Here is a 17,535-nt window from a genome sequence, read left to right on the forward strand (position 1 = left end):
TAATTGTTCCATTCCTCATCCCCGTAATATTTTTGGAAGTTGGTAATCACCTCACACCTTGCCCAGTGAATACACACCAAAAATCAAGGGTCTAAATATTCTAAAATGCATAATCTGTATGATTTTGTATTCAGCGGAGAAATTAGTATCACAACTGCAGAACTACAGGGTAAAAAATGGAATTCACTCTTTAAATAAAGAGAGCATATACACCCTATAGAAAAAGGTTGTTCCCTGATATATAACTACTTCTTCATTTCATATTAGTTGTTATATAGATTTAAATGTATCGTTTATACACGAGAAGTGTCTAGATACATCAAAACCAAAGACAACTAATATAGAACGGTGGGAGTACAAGTTATAGTAGCAAGGCTATAACTAGAAAATGATGTGCTGGTTATGATGGAACTTTTGTGATTCCGTATATATTCGAAATATAGCCAAAACTGTCTTAGTTATTTAGAAGAATCTTATAGAGTACCTAATCTCATCGATCGTACTCAATAATGATAGCAGCTGGTTGCACCACAATCTTTTCCCTGCCATTTGCTTGTGCCGTGATCTTATCGTTCCATTTAAGGCGTTGGTGGGCTAGCTACAAGCACGCGTGCCTAGCGATAATGCGTGCTCCACCGAAACACAGGACAGCTTCACGCAGTCGTCAACAGCATCTTTTTTTTTATGAAGTGCATACCCAGGAAGTCAGGAACCGAGCCATGCATACACAGTTGAGGAGTAATAAGCAACTGGCTTTATTTTAATCCGAATGTCCAAGCCAGTAAAGGTTTTTACTGAATGTAGAGAGACTAGGAGATTTGAAGTGGCGTAATTTAGAGCACAACATCAATATCCGAGGTCCTAAGCTAGAGCAACATTGCTTCAGGATCGACGCCTTCACTCTTCAGCTTGTTCTTCAGATTTCAATGATCCACTGAACTCTGAAGTAGTAGCTGAGAGCCTGAGATCGACCGATGGATTACAATTTACACCAAGAAGCTCGAGGCGGTGCGGCGCAACAGCTCGCTCTTACTTCACTGGCTAGGATGGGCTTCCTAGACTTACCACGTGGCGCCGTTCCTAGCATGGCTGCTCCCCTTACAGCCGCCGCCGTAGAGCCGGAAGAGGTTGAACGCGGAGAAGGAGGCGAGGAGCACGGTGGCGAGGACCGCGACGACGGCGCAGGCGAGGGCGACGCTGACCTGCCTGCAGAAGGCGCCGTAGAGGCCGCAGATGCCCATCCACTGCAGCTCCGGCTGGCCGAGCTTCCCGAGCAGCGACGACTGCAGCGCGGCCGCCGTCGCGGCCAGCATCGCGTACGCCAGCAGCTGGTCACCGGAGAAGACGGCCCAGGCCAGCGCCCTGCTGCTCAGGGCCAGCGCACCGCCGCCGCCGCGCGCCATCGCCACCGCGCACCGCCCCGCCTGCAGCAGGCTGTACCCGGCGGCGGCGCCGTTAGCGGCCACCAGCAGCACCAGCGCCTTCATGTCCGTGAACCTGGCCCGCCGCTCCATCGAGAAGAAGGTCTGCGTCTGGCTGTCCGTGGCCACCAGCGCCGCCGCAGCCGCGCCGAGGCCGAGGACGAGGCACCGGAGCACCAGCTCCCACACCTTCAGCTTCCTCTCCGCCGTGCCCGCCATGGCCGCCATGAGTGACGCGCGCGCGAGCGTCCGTGAGACCGTGACTGTGTCTGCGTGTGCGCGTCGTGGAGACTCGATGGGCTCGTTCGAACGACTGATAGTGATATGGCTCCACCGAGAGATCACCGTGGCGTTTTTATAGCAGACGAAAATGGGAGTTCCCCTACTATTCTATAACGCCCGATGGTGGGAATGTGGGATCCTCTGTGGCACGAGCTTTCGTCCCACTACTTATTGTTGCCATCTCTCGTGGAGATAAAGGAAAGCTTTCCCTGCAACAATGGCGAGTGCGTAATCTTTCGCGTGTGCACGCCACGACCAACTTTCGGCATATGGGTTCGCGTATCAGGTGTCACCTCCCAACAAACTCATGGGACACGTATGTAAAATGTCCTTATGTTTTATGATGAAGGGGCACTCTTTTCTAAAACTCTGAGCTCATGAAATTAGATTACTATTTTTTGGCAAATTCATGTCACTAAGTAAAACGCAACTTATGAAGGACAACGTTTTTTCTAGGGTTTCAACAGGGGCGATCAACTCTCCCCCGCTTCTATGGAAGGAGGGTGGGGGAAGCTCAGATCGCGTGTCTAGTCCCGTAGAGGTCTTTGAGTTCTTCATCTCCCGATTGAGAGCCGCTTTGGAGCAAAACTAGGAACTTGGCGTAGTAAATTACTTTCGTACGGAGACAGGTTAACTTTAATTAATTCGGTCTTAACGAGCCTACCAATGTTTATGCTATCGTTTTTGGAGATTCCTGTAGGGGTCAGAAAACGGTTAGATTTTTTTAGATCCAGCTTCTTTTGGCAAACTGATGAGACAAAGAAAAAGTATAGGCTCACAAGGTGGAATATGGTGTGTCGACCTAAAGACCAAGGAGGGTTGGGAATTGAAGTTTTGGAACTAAAAAATAAGTGCCTATTGAGTAAATGGTTGTTTAAGATTCTTACTGAGGAAGGAATGTGGCAACAACTTATTACTAATAAATACATAAAGAATCAGACCTTAGCACAGGTGGAAGTTAAACAATCTGACTCTCCATTCTGGAAAGGTCTAATGCATGTGAAAGATGATTTTTTTAAAAGAGGAGCTTTTAAATTGGGAAATGGAGAAGACATTCGATTTTGGGAAGATGTCTGGCTTGGCGGTACGACACTAGCGCAGCAGTATCCATCCTTATATAATATTGTACAAACAAAGAATGTTAGAGTGTCCACTGTGTTGGCACAAACTCCACTAAATATCGGGTTTAGAAGGGCGTTTAATGAATATAAATGGAATCAATGGATAAATTTGTGTCAACGACTAATGACGGTACAGTTGACGAATTCACCGGATAAATTTGTTTGGAAACTTAATGAGTCCGGTATCTATTCTGTCAAATCATTGTATCTTGATCTAATGAATGGCCACACTCCGTTTCTACGAAAATACTTGTGGAAGTTGAAGATTCCACTAAAAATTAAAATATTTATGTGGTTCCTAAATAGTAAAGTGTTGCTCACAAAGGATAATTTGGCGAAACGTAAATGGAAGGGTTGTCGAAATGTTGTTTCGTAATGAATCGAAACTATTCACCACCTATTTTTAACCTGCCCTTTTGCTAGAATCATTTGGCGTATCATATTTTGTACATTTAATATACCTCCTCCTGCTAATATTACAAATATGTTTGGAAATTGGCTAAATGGAGTTAAAAAGCTGGATAAGAACAGGATAAGGATTGGCATATCTGCTGTATGTTGGTCTATATGGACAAGTCGGAATGATCTTATTTTTAACAGACAAAAGGGAACAAATTTTTTGCAGGTTATACGACGGGCGGCTTTCTGGATACAACAATGGGCATTCCTCCTCCCGGAAGATCAGCGGGAGATTATGGATACTGGATGCAACCGTATGCTGACGGTTACGCAGGACTTCTTTTTCCGAGCTACCGGGTGGCGGCACACTAGTAGAATTCAGAATGGATAGCTTTGTATGCTTCTTTTTCTTTCGTTGGTTGATACATGTCTCAACCCTATCTGATCAGTGATGTAAAACTTTTGAACTACAACTGCTTTAAATAAATGAAAGCCGTGTGCATCAATCTGATGCAGAGGCTGGGCTATGCCCCATTTCGAAAAAAAAAAGTGAAGGGGTACCAATTGTGATGAGAATAAAGATCCTTCATCCCGTCCTAGATTGATGTTCTTTCTCGGAGGAGCGTCAATTGGCTAGAGTTCAGACTTGATCGCCGGGCATTATGTTTTTACCAAGGTTTGATGTGATAAGTGTATGTTTACGGTGGTGGTGTTCTGTGGAGAGGATAATGTTGCAGCATATATACTGGTGTCCTCAAGTTCCAAGTATGTCTAAGGAAGCTGAGTCGGGTACCACTTCGTCAGAAACTGAAGAGTTTTGTGTCTTCCATCTTTGTCTCCACCTAATAGGCCCACCTTGATACTAGAAAACTTATGGTTAGAAACATCACGTAAAGCTCAACAATCATCCTACGTAATAAAATGGAACGATAGCATGCCCTAAGAACGAGTCAAAAGTGACCGAAATAATTGCAACTATAGTGTGCACGCGTGTATCAGCTCACTACTTGTTTTCCATTTATTTTTTAAAGCGGATTTAAATTTAATACAATGGTATGAAAAATGGTCCAGAGAAGATATATAGCATCAAAGATATTCTAGTAATTCAAAAGAGAAATTATTTTACTTCTCAAGCTGTTTGTCTGATTTGCGACGACGACTGCATAACAACTACTAACAATCTCTTTATTCAGTTATAAAATCAATCAAGTAATACTTTGCTGTACAGCTATGGCTAGCGAATTAAATCTTTATATAGCTTGATCTAGGTTTGTGGTTTTTCATATAGCAAGCACAAAGAGAATTTTGATCGTGAATAGTAGTACGGTAGCAAAGAGTGTGTACTAACTCATTGATCAAGCTCCTAAGATGGACCACGGACGGGCCAAAGTGATTTGTCGAAGATATAGAAGCACAGAAGATCTACACACCGGCCGTCCGCTACAGAATTCGCCATCGGAAACGACATGCGCCACTGACACCAGAATAAAGAGCGTTGCTCATGGTGCTCCGTCGCCTCGAAGTTCTGAAACCGATAGGGGTGAATCACGAGCCAGGTGTCGGCACCCTAGACAGGAGGGCTACTTGTGCGGCGCTAGGACATGGTCTCCCCCTCCCTACGTACGTGGCTACGTCTGCGTGACCGCGTGAATGCGTCGCAGAAATGGAACCGGCTCTAGGCCACACCAAAACCGAAGAGATCATGTGTGGCAGAGAGGAACCAGTTCTAGGCCACGCTAAAACCAAAGAGATATGGCCACATTGATGGGTGCATGGACGACGTGTCATCTGCATGCCCCTCTTCGATCTTGAGAACACGACCATCCCCCACACATCCACAATATTTTAAAATAACATCTACTGCATTCAATTGTCAAAAAAAACATCTATTGCATTTAGCTCTGGCATTTTCAAATAGTAGGGCTAATTTATTTACTACTGTTTCTTATAGAAGATAAATTTCAGTGATATCTTGCCAAAAGGGAAAGCTACGACTCAAATATGATTCAAGATGCAATTCATTCAACTATTAAGGCAAGCAAGTATTCAATCATTTCGGAAATTGGATTATGAGATGATAAATGGTTGGGTAATGCTACACTTTGCAAACAATGTCTATCTCTATGTACTTATCAGTACAGCGATATCATCACCACCTTTTCCGCGTTCTCTCCACCAAATGCTTTGCTATAGAGATTGGCAATGGTCCAACTAACGCAGAAATTGGTAGAACCTACATGAGAGTAGTTAAAAAAAACATGAGAGGTTTGATCTTTGACGTGAGGTGGTTAGGCCTGGAATTAAAATGCGAAATGCGAAACAGTAAGAATTCATCAGTTTATCGAATCAAATCGAATCGAAATTCAGATAGCTAGTGCTTCCTCGAATTCTTACTGTTTTTAGCGGCTAATGAGGGGTATTTCAGGATTATCACGCTCTTAGCGATTTTTTTATTTAGCATGTTTAGCATATAAAGTACTCCCCTCCGTTCCATCAAACTTATCTAAAATTTGTAAAAAAATTAAATATATGTAGATGCTATCTAATGTCTAGATACATTTGAATTTAGATAAATTACAGATAAGTTTGGTGGGACGGAGGGAGTATCTAAGATCCTCCAAAATGCTATATCCGGCTATTTGAAAGTTTGATACACCCACGTGCTCCGGAAAATACAGTGTGGCTAATGCAGGAGATAAGTGCAAACGGACGAACCGGGCTCATTTCCGGAGGAGGCGTTTTGGCTCATATGAGCAAATGCTCCCATTATACAAAATAATTAAAAATTAATTTTAAAAATGGCAAAAAAATTTAACATAAATTTTTTGGTGTACATCATGACATTCTATGTTAGTGCACAAGTTTTTATGGAGAAACAACATTTTATGTGGCGTGTATAAAAAAGACAAAAAAATGACCTGTACGTAGTCATGTTATAGCATCAAAATTTGTCTTTTTTACAGGAGCCACAAATTTTTTTAGTTTCTTTTGAAAACTTGTGTACCAACATAAAATGTGTAGATGTACATGTAAACTTTTATTTTAGAATTTTTTGACACTTCGAAATGTTGATTCACATAATGGGAGCAAATGCTCCTATGAGCCAAAGTGAATATCCCCTCATTTCCCCCCTTCTCTTCTCTCTCTTATCTACAGTAGCTGAGAGCTTCTTGGAGGGTGTCGGGCCGACCCGACGCAGATCTCGCCGGCGACGCCGGTAGAGATGGGCGGAGGGGAGGCGCCGGCGTACATAGTTTAGATAGGGTTAGTGGCAGTTTGCCGGTAGGGGGCTTGATGCCCGGTAGTGAAAGAGGAGGAGGAGATCTGGCCGCCTGGATCTCACCTGCTTTAGGGTCTCTTTGGTTTCTTCTTCTTCTCCAGTGGTCGGAGGGGAGAGGGAAGCAGGAGACCGACGCTTCCTTCAATAAAAAAGCGGCGGTTTTCCACCTGTTGCAGCACGGAAGCGGCAGGCGGTGCCTTTTCCTGGACGGCCTTGGAGGCGAGGGGGAAAGGGTGCGCACGTCGGAGAACAACGACGTCGACGAGCTCCTGGCGACCGTGGAGGCGAGGAGGAGCACAGCCACGTCGTCACCATCTCGTCTGCTTCTTGGAGGTTGTATCTTCGCTACTTCTGGTGTGGAGGTAGCACACCGGCGTTGTTCCTCTCGGCCGGCCATGGCGGCGAGGGCGAGGACAGCAATGGTGTTGCTGCTTCCCCGCACTGGAAGCGGCGCCACAAGTGTGTTCGAGCTTCTACTGCTTCATCAACGTCGATGTTGAAGCGGCGTTCTTCCTGGGAAGTTCTTCACCAGGGGACCTCTGCCGGCGTCACCGCCCTGCCCCTGCATATGATGGCCGAAGGGCGGCCCTTCTCCAGGATATCAACCTCCACAGGGAGGCTTCTCTCTGGCTCGTCGTCGACAGCCCATGCTGATTGCGCCTCAAGTGGCTTGTTCCCCGGCGGCGCCGAAAGCAATCGATGGAGGAGTCCTTCCTCCGGCGAAGACCAGGGACCTGATCGCGTTTTCAATGTTTTTGCTAGGGTTCTGTATGCAAAATCGGAGGGCTGGTCTTTTATTTCTTGTTTCTTAGAGGCCCTTTTTGTAATTCGGGCTGTAACCGTGTGGACTTAATGCAGCTCTCGGTCCTTCAGGGCCTTTTCTGTTCAAGAAAAAATGAAAAGCTAATGCAGGAGATAGCTTAGCCGTTGAACAGTGGCTTCTCATATGCGGCAGCAAAAAATCAAAAGCTCGTGCGACGAAGAGCAGCAAGAGAAGTAGTGGTGAGACCATAAGAGATGGTGGAGACTGGAGGGAAAGATACCTGTCAAAGAAATGGAAGGGGCACATACTTTCGTCGTTTCACATTTGCCCAACCATGTGGGTGGATCATCACCCTCAATGCCAATCAAGCACAAAGAGACACAACTCAGAGTCTCACATTTGCAGGAGGGATGCAGGGACCTGCTAGTCCTATTCTTGTACCGTCGAGCATCTTCAGTCGCGTTCCCAAACCATCCCCAGCCACCCTTAAACATTAAAATACTTCTTTTTTGTTTTTTTTTCATTTTTATTTCAATAAAGAGAAGAAATATTTCACAAACTAATACATAATTTGAAACGTGGTTTACATGAAGATATAGTTTGGAACATGGTTTTCTACAAACTAATACATAGTTTGAACCATGGTTGACACAAATATAAAACATTGCAAAAAAACTAAACCTAACTAAACCGGGCATCCAAGGTTTCGTGTGTTCACTGCCAAGAAAGAACACTCGAGGGCACACCCAGTCACCCAAACTGGAAAATCCAGCTGGTGAGGGTGCCCCTGTTGGTTCTTTCAACAAAGAACATCCAGAAACCTCCGTGCCTATATTCGCTGCGAAGAAACAACACTCTTCAGTCGTCGTCCTCCTCGACGCTGTCATCATGGTAGTTTCGGCGGCAACGCGTCTCGTCGAACACCTTGACGCTCATGTCGTTGTCGCCAAAGTAGGAGAACACGAGCACGAAGCCGGCTTCGAGGCGGTGGTAGCGTGCGAACTTATCTCAGCCGATGTGGAGGTACATCTTGCCGCGCGCGTCGTAGATCATGATGACGATCCACCGGCAGCAGCGGCAGTCATCCTCCCGCAGATGCAGCGAGCCCGGGCGCTCGTCGCCGGCGACGAAGCCGGCGAAGGTGTCCGGCAGCCTCTGGATGTCGTGTGGGTCGCCCTTGAGGACGACGATGAACTCGAACAACACGGGCCCCTCCTCGTCCTGCATGTCCTATGATGCGGACGACGACGGAGTCGCAGGCGACGGCGAGCGTGCAGCTCTGCCGCGGTCGCGGCCACGACCACGGCCGCGAGCTTGGCCTCTGCCTCTACCAGCCATGGCATCGACTTTTGAGATGGTGGCGGCTAGGGTTGGGGAGAGAGGCGCTAGGGTTTGTGTGTGAGAGGGACGATGAGAGGCGGCCCTTTTTATAGGTCGGAGGGAGGCGGGGGAGCGGTGACGCTCATTAACGCCGGCACGCAGAGCTAGGCGCGACGAGACGCTTCGCTGCGCCTCTGCGGGAACTGCATCGTCGCTGCGCGCCAATAAATTTCGTCGCGAGGTAGGCGACGGTTAGGTTAAAATTCAGCGCCGCTGACGGGTCCGCCCCGCCACTCCCCGCCTCGCTTTTCGGTGTGTCCGGCGTCTCCAGTGCGTCTCTGTTATCACCAGAATTTGACCGGATCAGAGGTGGGCCGCGATTAAGATGGGCTTGAAGAATATACCTGGAAGAAATACATGAATCGGCCTTGTATACAAAGTTTGGGCTAGTTTGCCCGTGTATCTGAAAATATAGTAGGATACGTATCGGTTAGATAGAATTTGGCTCGTGCACGGTTGGGATTACTCCCACGTTAGAAAGTCTACGGACTATAAATATGTATCTAGGGTTATTGAGAAAGACAACAATCACGTTCATCACAAACCAATCTAGGCGCATCGCCAACCCCTTGTTTCGAGGGTTTCTTCCGGGTAAGCATCATGCTGCCTAGATCGCATCTTGCGATCTAGGCAGGACACGTTTATTCGTTGTTCATGCGTTGCTCGTGCTGAAGCCTTGTTGATGGCGAGCAACGTAGTTATCATAGATGTGTTAGGGTTAGCATTGTTTCATCGTATCATATGCTTTCGTCCATGCAACCCTTAGACGTCTAGCCGCCCTTACACCTATCTTAGGTGTAAGGGCGGCACCTCGCTTGATCATTATTCAGTAGATCCGATCCGTTATGATTGCTCCTTGTTCTTCAAGGATTAGTTTAATATCTCGCATAGTTAGGCCTTACAAACGGGTTGAAGGATCCAGTGGCACGTAGGGTGTAGTTTGCTAGCCCTAGATAAGATGTTCCGGGGATCAACTTCATGTTGGTTTTTAAGCCTTGTCTAGGGTCGGTTTATTATCACCGTGCGTGGCTGCCAGGCTCAATCACGCGTAGGATGTTCCGATTATGTGGTGAAAACCCTAAATCTTCATAGGTCGTTTTAGCTCTATATTGATCAAGCAGGACCACCATGTGATCGTATACCTCATACGAATCATGGGTGGATCGGCTCCTTGAGCCGATTCACAGGACAACCTGAGAGCCGATCGAGGCTCGTATTTAATGTTTACGTGTATGCCATGCAGGAAACTAAGCGAAGCAAATCCATCACCTTCCTGACCAGGTATAGGTTAGGTGGCACGTCCTTGCACCAGCATCGGACGTGCGTGCCGAGGCTTTGCGGGCCGTCGCTCGAGGGACCAGGGCCAGCCGCAGTCCTGGGAGCCTCCCGGCTCTATCGTGTTGCCCGTCGCTGCTCGCCGGTGGGTTTCCGACCGCAACACATTTCGGCACGCCCGGTGGGACAGTCTTCGACATCAACCGCATCGCCATCTACATCCGAGATGGCGGAAGGTACTCCAGTCACGTACGAAGATCTGACTGAGGAGCTCAAGAAGAAGTATGACGAGGTCAAAGCTATCCTCGAGCCGACCTCATCGGCTCTTTCCAGAGAACCCGCTCACACGGCATCAGGTGGAAAGGGTTCTCACCCGAAGGCGCGCTCGATGGAGTGGACCTGTCTGCCCCGTCAGAAGAACGCACCAGGTCTCTGCGTCAGGAGATTAATGTCATGGTAGCTCATTCGCTGCACCGCCATTCTGAGAGCCTGGTGAACACTTTGGAGCGTGTCGCCCTTCGGGTGATCCAGGAAATCATGAGGCATCAGTACTCTCCGTCGGGACCAGCTCTAGGGACTCACCAAGGAGAGATACCACTCCAGTCCCGACCACCGCCGCCGTTCGCGTTGGCAGCACCGGAGGTGCCGAGTTCACCGAGCATACGTCGTCTACAAGATCGGTGGTGACCCTAGTGATTACCGGTTCTTGTATGAGGCGCCTAAGGAGATCCCTCACGGATACACGTGCACATACGTGCCGACCGCGATGAATCGGGCACTCACGAACCGGACCGCAACAGCGAGGGACTTCGGGAACAGCGAGGAGGGACTTCGGAACAGATCTTGAGAAGCGGACGTGGCTAGCTAAGTATGCCACTCCGACGAACCTCCGCAGCTCAACTCCTGCAGCTTGGCTCGAGCTTGAGAAGCAAGCGTGGATGGCTAAGTATGCCACTCCAGCGAATCTTCGAGTTCGACTCCTGCAGCCAAGCACCGCGGATACGATCAGTACAATCTTGAGAGACCAGTTCGGCATGGTGCCGAAAAGGAGGGCAATCGGCTATTCCAAGCCGTACCCCAACGAGTACGATTTGATCCCACTACCACCCAAATATCGGCTCCCTGAATTCTCCAAGTTTAGTGGATCAGATGGCTCCAGCTCAATCGATCATGTGAGCCGATATTTGGCACAGCTGGACACGATCTCAGCATCAGATGAACTACGTGTGAGGTTCTTCGCACAGTCCCTCACATGATCGGCTTTCGGGTGGTACACATCGCTGCCACCAGACTCAATCCGGACTTGGAAGCAGTTGGAAGAACGAGTTCCACATGCGGTATCACTCGGAGGCTTCCGAGGCCGGCATTGCCGATCTAGCACAAGTACGACGGAGCGCGGAGAAACAAGTGTCGAATACATCCAGCGCTTCAGGACCGTTAGGAACCGATGCTATTCGGCTCATGTGACCGAAAAGGAAGCGAGCCGAGTTGGCGGTGGTGGGTCTCGCATCACCGATCAAGGATGTGGCCTCCCAAGCAGACTACCCTTCACTGGCGCATATGGTGTAGAAGCTGTCGTTATATGAACAGCGCCACCCAGAGGTGTACCAGGATAAATTCAAGCGTGCGGTGGTCCTGGTTGATGCAGATGAAGATGAAGGCTCTGCGGGAGCCCCGTGTCCTGCAAATGGGTTAAGCCACAAGGTCCTCCAAGAGGGTTTGACTTCGACGTGACCAAAGCTGAGCAGATTTTCGACCTCTTACTTAAGGAGAAGCAGCTAAAGGTACCCGAAGGCCACAAAATCCCCACGGCGCGAGAGCTGAACGGAAAGCCATACCGCAAGTGGCATAACACGTTCACCCATACCACCAACGACTGCAGGGTGTGGCGTCGGCAGATCCAAATGGCGATAGAACAAGGGCGTCTAATTTTTAGCCGCACGCCATGAAAGTCGACACACACCCCTTCCCCGCCGTTAACATGGTGGAGTGCACTTACCCCGGGAGGTGCCAGCCAGGTTTCTCGTTCAGCATCAACATGGTAGGACTCGGGCACCACTCGGTAAGGACAGAGACGAGGGCAGCTGCTCTCATAACGAGGACAAAGAGGAAGCCGTTCCACGCGATCGGCTCCGGCACGATGGCAAGCGCTACATCACAGAGGGAGAAGTGAAGAATGTGAGATATCAGCGACCTCTCTCTGATCACCTCCTCAACAAATATGTGAGTCAATACGACCAACGCCGACGATACGACAACGGTGACGAAAGAGATCGTCTGGCTAACAAGGACGCTAGGAGATATCGTCGGCATGATCGCGACGAGGAGAGATTTGAGCGCCACGCCAAGGAAAAGTCAAGAGAGCAAGACGACGTGGACAGGCACTGGGACTGTCCCTTCTTCAGACACTGCTGGGATTCAGGAATGAGCCGATTGCCTACAATCGGCAACTGCCCAGAATGTAGACGAAGAAGAAGGATGCGAGTGACGTGTCCGTGTTCAAACGTCTAGGGCCTCTCCCGCCTCGGAACAAGCACGCTGAGTCCTCTCGGGTGGAAGATCTCGAGGAGTTAGAAGACGATGATGAAGAAGAAGAAGATAAGTACCACCGGTCAAGGTGGTGCCCTGATGGACTCAGCCGTTCCCAAAAGCGTAGGATTCAGCGACTACGTGGTTTGGAGGAAGCCGAAAGGTTATACCTGCACACGTTAAGGAAGGCGCGGCCTGATCTGGCCGCGAAAATTCAGCGAACTCTGGACGAAGAAGGTCGGCCACAAAAGAAAGAGTGGCGCCCCAGACAAAGGAAAGCCGGTGATGAGACATCGGCTGGCACAAACATGGTGTTCATCCTCCCGGCGGAGTTTAGTGCTCCAGGATTAGACGAAGCACCTGTGGCACAACTTGACTGCGGCCCACGACCAGTTATCTTTGAGAAGCCACGAGAAAGAAGCTACAGAGACCTGAAGGCCCTGTACTTGCGAGGTTATATCAATGGGCAGCCTGTCAACAAGATGCTGGTGGACACCGGAGCGGCAGTCAACATCATGCCATACTCCATGCTATGTCGGTTGGGACGCTCTAGCTCGGATCTGATCAAGACCAACGTTACACTGAGCGATTTCAACGGCCAAGCATCTGAAGCACAAGGTGTTCTGAACGTGGATCTGACCGTAGGAAGAAAAACCATCCCTACGGCGTTCTTTATTGTCGATAGCAAGAGCACCTATGCTGTCCTGCTAGGGAGAGATTGGATCCACGCCAACTGTTGCATTCCATCCACGATGCACCAATGTTTAATACAGTGGGATGGAGATGAAGTAGAGGTCGTCGAAGCAGATGACTCAGCCGAGATTTCAACGGCTGGCATGAACGTTTGGGAGACGACAGGCCAAGAGCCACTCTCAGGCATCACTTTGGACGACTGCGAGCGCATCGATGTGACGAAGGACGGAGTGAGGCTAGTCTTATCCACCGGCCTGACCGTGTAACAAGAGCAAAATCTATGGACGTACGTGGCAAGGCCGATCCTTGTGATCGGCCCCAAAAAATAAAGGGGATAATCTCGTCTCAAGCATGTCACGTAGTTATACTGAAGCAAGACCAAGATGTAAACCTTCATTGAGCAATTCAATCAACATGGAGGCCGATTCCAGCAATCGGCCAAAATTATCCTCACCATACGTTCTGCCCGTGTTCAACGTCGATCTAACGGGCGGTGGAAAGCGGGGATACAGGTTTACATCGGCTGATGAGCTGGAAGAGGTCAACATTCGTCCTGACGGAGCCGACGTTCAAGTACAGTGCCTTGGCTAACTACAGAGCCGATATCTGCAGTTACCTGACAGATTCGGCTCGGGGGGCACCTAATCAGATGAACATGTGCGATACATGTGCGGTGTAATATTGGGGGCCGATAGAAAAATCGGCCAGTAAAAAAAAATTCATAATGTACAGCCGATGCACAGACATCGACTTTAGAACTAAGAAACAAAGCCGATGCACAGCCATCGACTCTAGTACAAATTACACAGGATCTACCAGCTGCGTGTTCAAGGCGCGGGTTTGGCCAAATTGGCCACCTTCTCAACTACACTCGTAGAAGTTGCTAGGGCCAGAGTGGCGGATGGCATGGGTACCTCCTCGACTTCCCCATCGGAGGTGTTATCAGTCTGCAAATGGGGAGGCTTGCGGTTCCTTGCGGGCTCTCTTGATGCATCGGCTCTCTGTGCGTAGGCTGCCCTGCCCCGCTCTAATGGGAGTTTGGGAAACGGCAGGTTCAGTGGCTGACCTTTTCTTGGAAGCCGACGGTGGCAAGTCTGGCTGACTCTGCGTGGTGGTTTTCTCAGAATTGCCCGAGCTCGAGTCTCTTCGATTGAACTGTGTGTCCTCACTAGAGTTTTCTTCAGTAGAGGTTTGTAGAAGAACTACGAGTATGCTGCAGAAGCCTAGAAGGATGAATGAAATCAGCCAAAGCATGGGCGGAACTTACGTGCAAGCCTTCTTTAGCTGGAGTAGGGCTTTGGCGCCTCAGAGTCTTCCTGGCAGCTACTTTCCTCACCGCTGTTCTCGCCTTGACTGACGCTCGGGGGGCAGCTGACCTAGTAGGCACTCTGCTTTTTGAAGCCGATTTAGGTGTCATCGGCTGGCTCTACATCACAACCTTCTTCAAAGGTGGTGAGATTTTGCAAAAAAAAAAGACCACCGGAGCTGTTGGGAGGAATCTGAAAGGGGAGCCGTCATCACCTACAAGGTCTGGACCGTCCTGTTGCTGCAAGGAGATGAAGGGACATCATCGGCAAAACTATCTAACCTGAAGGAGACTGGATTTTCAAAACAGCCGATGAACAACCATCGGCTTTGGGGTTGCGAAGTATTATGGTCAGATATTAAATTACAGTCTGAATTTGAGGAGTGCCTGGATGACTGTCTAAATTGGTATTTGAGTCCGGCTTCATGGCCGTTTGAGGCGAAAAGTCCGATACGTTGCTATCGGTTCTTGGTGCGACAAATGGAAGACTTGAAATTGGATAAATGGAGAGTCAAATTGGAAGAACGGTTCTTATTGATTCAAAGGAACGGCTTTACAAGAAAGAGCCGATGGCTCTCAAAAGGATCATCCGATGCCTAATGCACTACTACTGCTAGTCCTATGCTACTAGTCCTAGTCTAAGGGCCGTTGCTGCCCTCGTCGGTGCTGTTGTGGCTGCTGTCGGTGCTGCTGCCGGCGGGCTCCTCGTCGCTGCTGCCGTAACCCTCGGCAGGGGCCCCGTATTCCTCCTCGTCATCATCGTCGTCGTCATCATCATCCGACCCGGCGCGGAAGCGCTTCATCGGCGGGTACTCGTCGGAGGAGGTGTCCTCCTCCAGTTCTTCATTCTCCTCATCGGAAGAGATGTCTTCGCCCCAGAGAGCATCATCGTCGTCCTCCTCCTCCGAATCCCCATCAATGAGGAAATGAAGGTTGTCCTCCCCATCGGTCAGGGATTCATCATCTTCTGACCAGACGGAGAAGTCCCAGTCCGCCTCGTCCCATCGCTCCGGGGAGCGTATGTCCTCCGGCGTCGACTCGCGGGAGGAGGAAGACCGGTAGGAAAGACCGGAGGAGGAAGAGGAGGAGGAGGAGTCCATGATGGAAGAAGGGTTTTTTGAGTACTACAGAAGAACAGAGGATGAGGAGGGGATGAAGGAGCAAACTGCTCGATGCGGTTAAATAAAAGGGGTATAGTGGAGATTTAATACCACTACGGTTTCCGAGGAAGTGATGTTAAAGCTATCAGATATTGCAGAGAAGTTAATAAGGCAAGGCATCATGATGAAGGATACTGTGACGGTTCTGCTCTGCCACGACATGACCCGACGAAAAAAATAAACAGAGTGATTTTGGAATTGTTATTTCCAAAACCATGGGGGCATGTGTTATCACCAGAATTTGACCGGATCAGAGGTGGGCCGCGATTAAGATGGGCTTGAAGAATATACCTGGAAGAAATACATGAATCGGCCTTGTATACAAAGTTTGGGCTAGTTTGCCCGTGTATCTGTAAATATAGTAGGATACGTGTCGGTTAGATAGAATTTGGCTCGTGCACGGTTGGGATTACTCCCACGTTAGAAAGTCTACGGACTATAAATATGTATCTAGGGTTATTGAGAAAGACAACAATCACGTTCATCACAAACCAATCTAGGCGCATCGCCAACCCCTTGTTTCGAGGGTTTCTTCCGGGTAAGCATCATGCTGCCTAGATCGCATCTTGCGATCTAGGCGAGACACGTTTATTCGCTGTTCATGCGTTGCTCGTGTCTGAAGCCTTGTTGATGGCGAGCAACGTAGTTATCATAGATGTGTTAGGGTTAGCATTGTTTCATCGTATCATATGCTTTCGTCCATGCAACCCTTAGACGTCTAGCCGCCCTTACACCTATCTTAGGTGTAAGGGCGGCACCTCGCTTGATCATTATTCGAGTAGATCCGATCCGTTATGATTGCTCCTTGTTCTTCAAGGATTAGTTTAATATCTGCATAGTTAGGCCTTACAAACGGGTTGAAGGATCCAGGTGGCACGTAGGGTGTAGTTTGCTAGCCCTAGATAAGATGTTCCGGGGATCAACTTCATGTTGGTTTTTAGGCCTTGTCTAGGGTCGGTTTATTATCACCGTGCGTGGCTGCCAGCTCAATCACGTGTAGGATGTTCCGATTATGTGGTGAAAACCCTAAATCGTCGTAGGTCGTTTTAGCTCTATATTGATCAAGCAGGACCACCATGTGATCGTATACCTCATACGCATCATGGGTGGATCGACTCCTTGAGCCGATTCACAGGACAAACTGAGAGCCGATCGAGGCTCATATTTAATGTTTACGTGTATGCCATGCAGGAAACTAAGCGAAGCAAATCCATCACCTTCCCGACCGGGTATAGGTCGGGTGGCACGCCCTTGCACCCAGCATCGGACGTGCGTGCCGAGGCTTTGCGGGCCGTCGCTCGAGGGACCAGGGCCAGCCGCAGTCCTGGGTGCCTCCCGGCTCTACTGTGTTGCCCATCGCTGCTCGCCGGTGGGTTTCTGACCGCAACAGTCTCCTGTGAGGCGGGAACGGGCTTGGGGCGCCAGATAAAAAGCGGCTTTGGGGGGACACGGATGGGAACGGTTTTTTGTCCGACGCGCCCCAAATGCTTTGGGGACGGTTTGAGAGACTCTACTGGAGATGCTCTAAGACCATAGTATTGAGCAGTGTTTGAATTAGATAAAAGATTTTTTTTTCCAGAAGTATCATTTACATATATGGCAGCAGCATGCACGAGAGATTTCCGGTCAACAACATTTAACAGATACAACACTGTTTGCTTCAGCTCTGTTTCATCTACTGATACAAACTTTTAATTTTAACATGATACAATCATTACCGTGCTCAAAGTACTAACAAGACTATAATGTAGCCTACCGGCGCATACTTTCGCAGTTTCACATTTGCCTAACCATGTTGGTGGGTCATCGCCCTCAATGCCAATCAAGTACAAAGAGACACAACTCAGAGTCGCACACTCGCACATTTGCAGGAGGGATGCAGGGAACTGCTAGTACTGTTCTTGTACCGTCGCGTCTAAGACCATG

The 17,535-nt window shown here is 48.9% G+C and overlaps 1 protein-coding gene across 1 annotated transcript; it reads right to left on the reverse strand.

The window, feature by feature from the left end:
- Positions 1-758: 758 nt before the first annotated feature.
- LOC124651091 (CASP-like protein 2B1) lies at positions 759-1,640 on the reverse strand. Its single transcript, XM_047190231.1, has one exon. It carries the CDS (start codon positions 1,638-1,640, stop codon positions 1,062-1,064), a length of 579 nt encoding a protein of 192 aa, XP_047046187.1. The 3' UTR covers positions 759-1,061.
- Between the last annotated feature and the right edge of the window lie 15,895 nt (positions 1,641-17,535).

This window comes from Lolium rigidum, chromosome 5 (genome assembly GCF_022539505.1).
Source record: "Lolium rigidum isolate FL_2022 chromosome 5, APGP_CSIRO_Lrig_0.1, whole genome shotgun sequence".
Taxonomy (NCBI): domain Eukaryota; kingdom Viridiplantae; phylum Streptophyta; class Magnoliopsida; order Poales; family Poaceae; genus Lolium; species Lolium rigidum.

Bases quoted from the DNA above. Each gene is read 5' to 3' on its own strand.
- LOC124651091 (XM_047190231.1), bottom strand. From the start codon at position 1,640: ATGGCGGGCACGGCGGAGAGGAAGCTGAAGGTGTGGGAGCTGGTGCTC.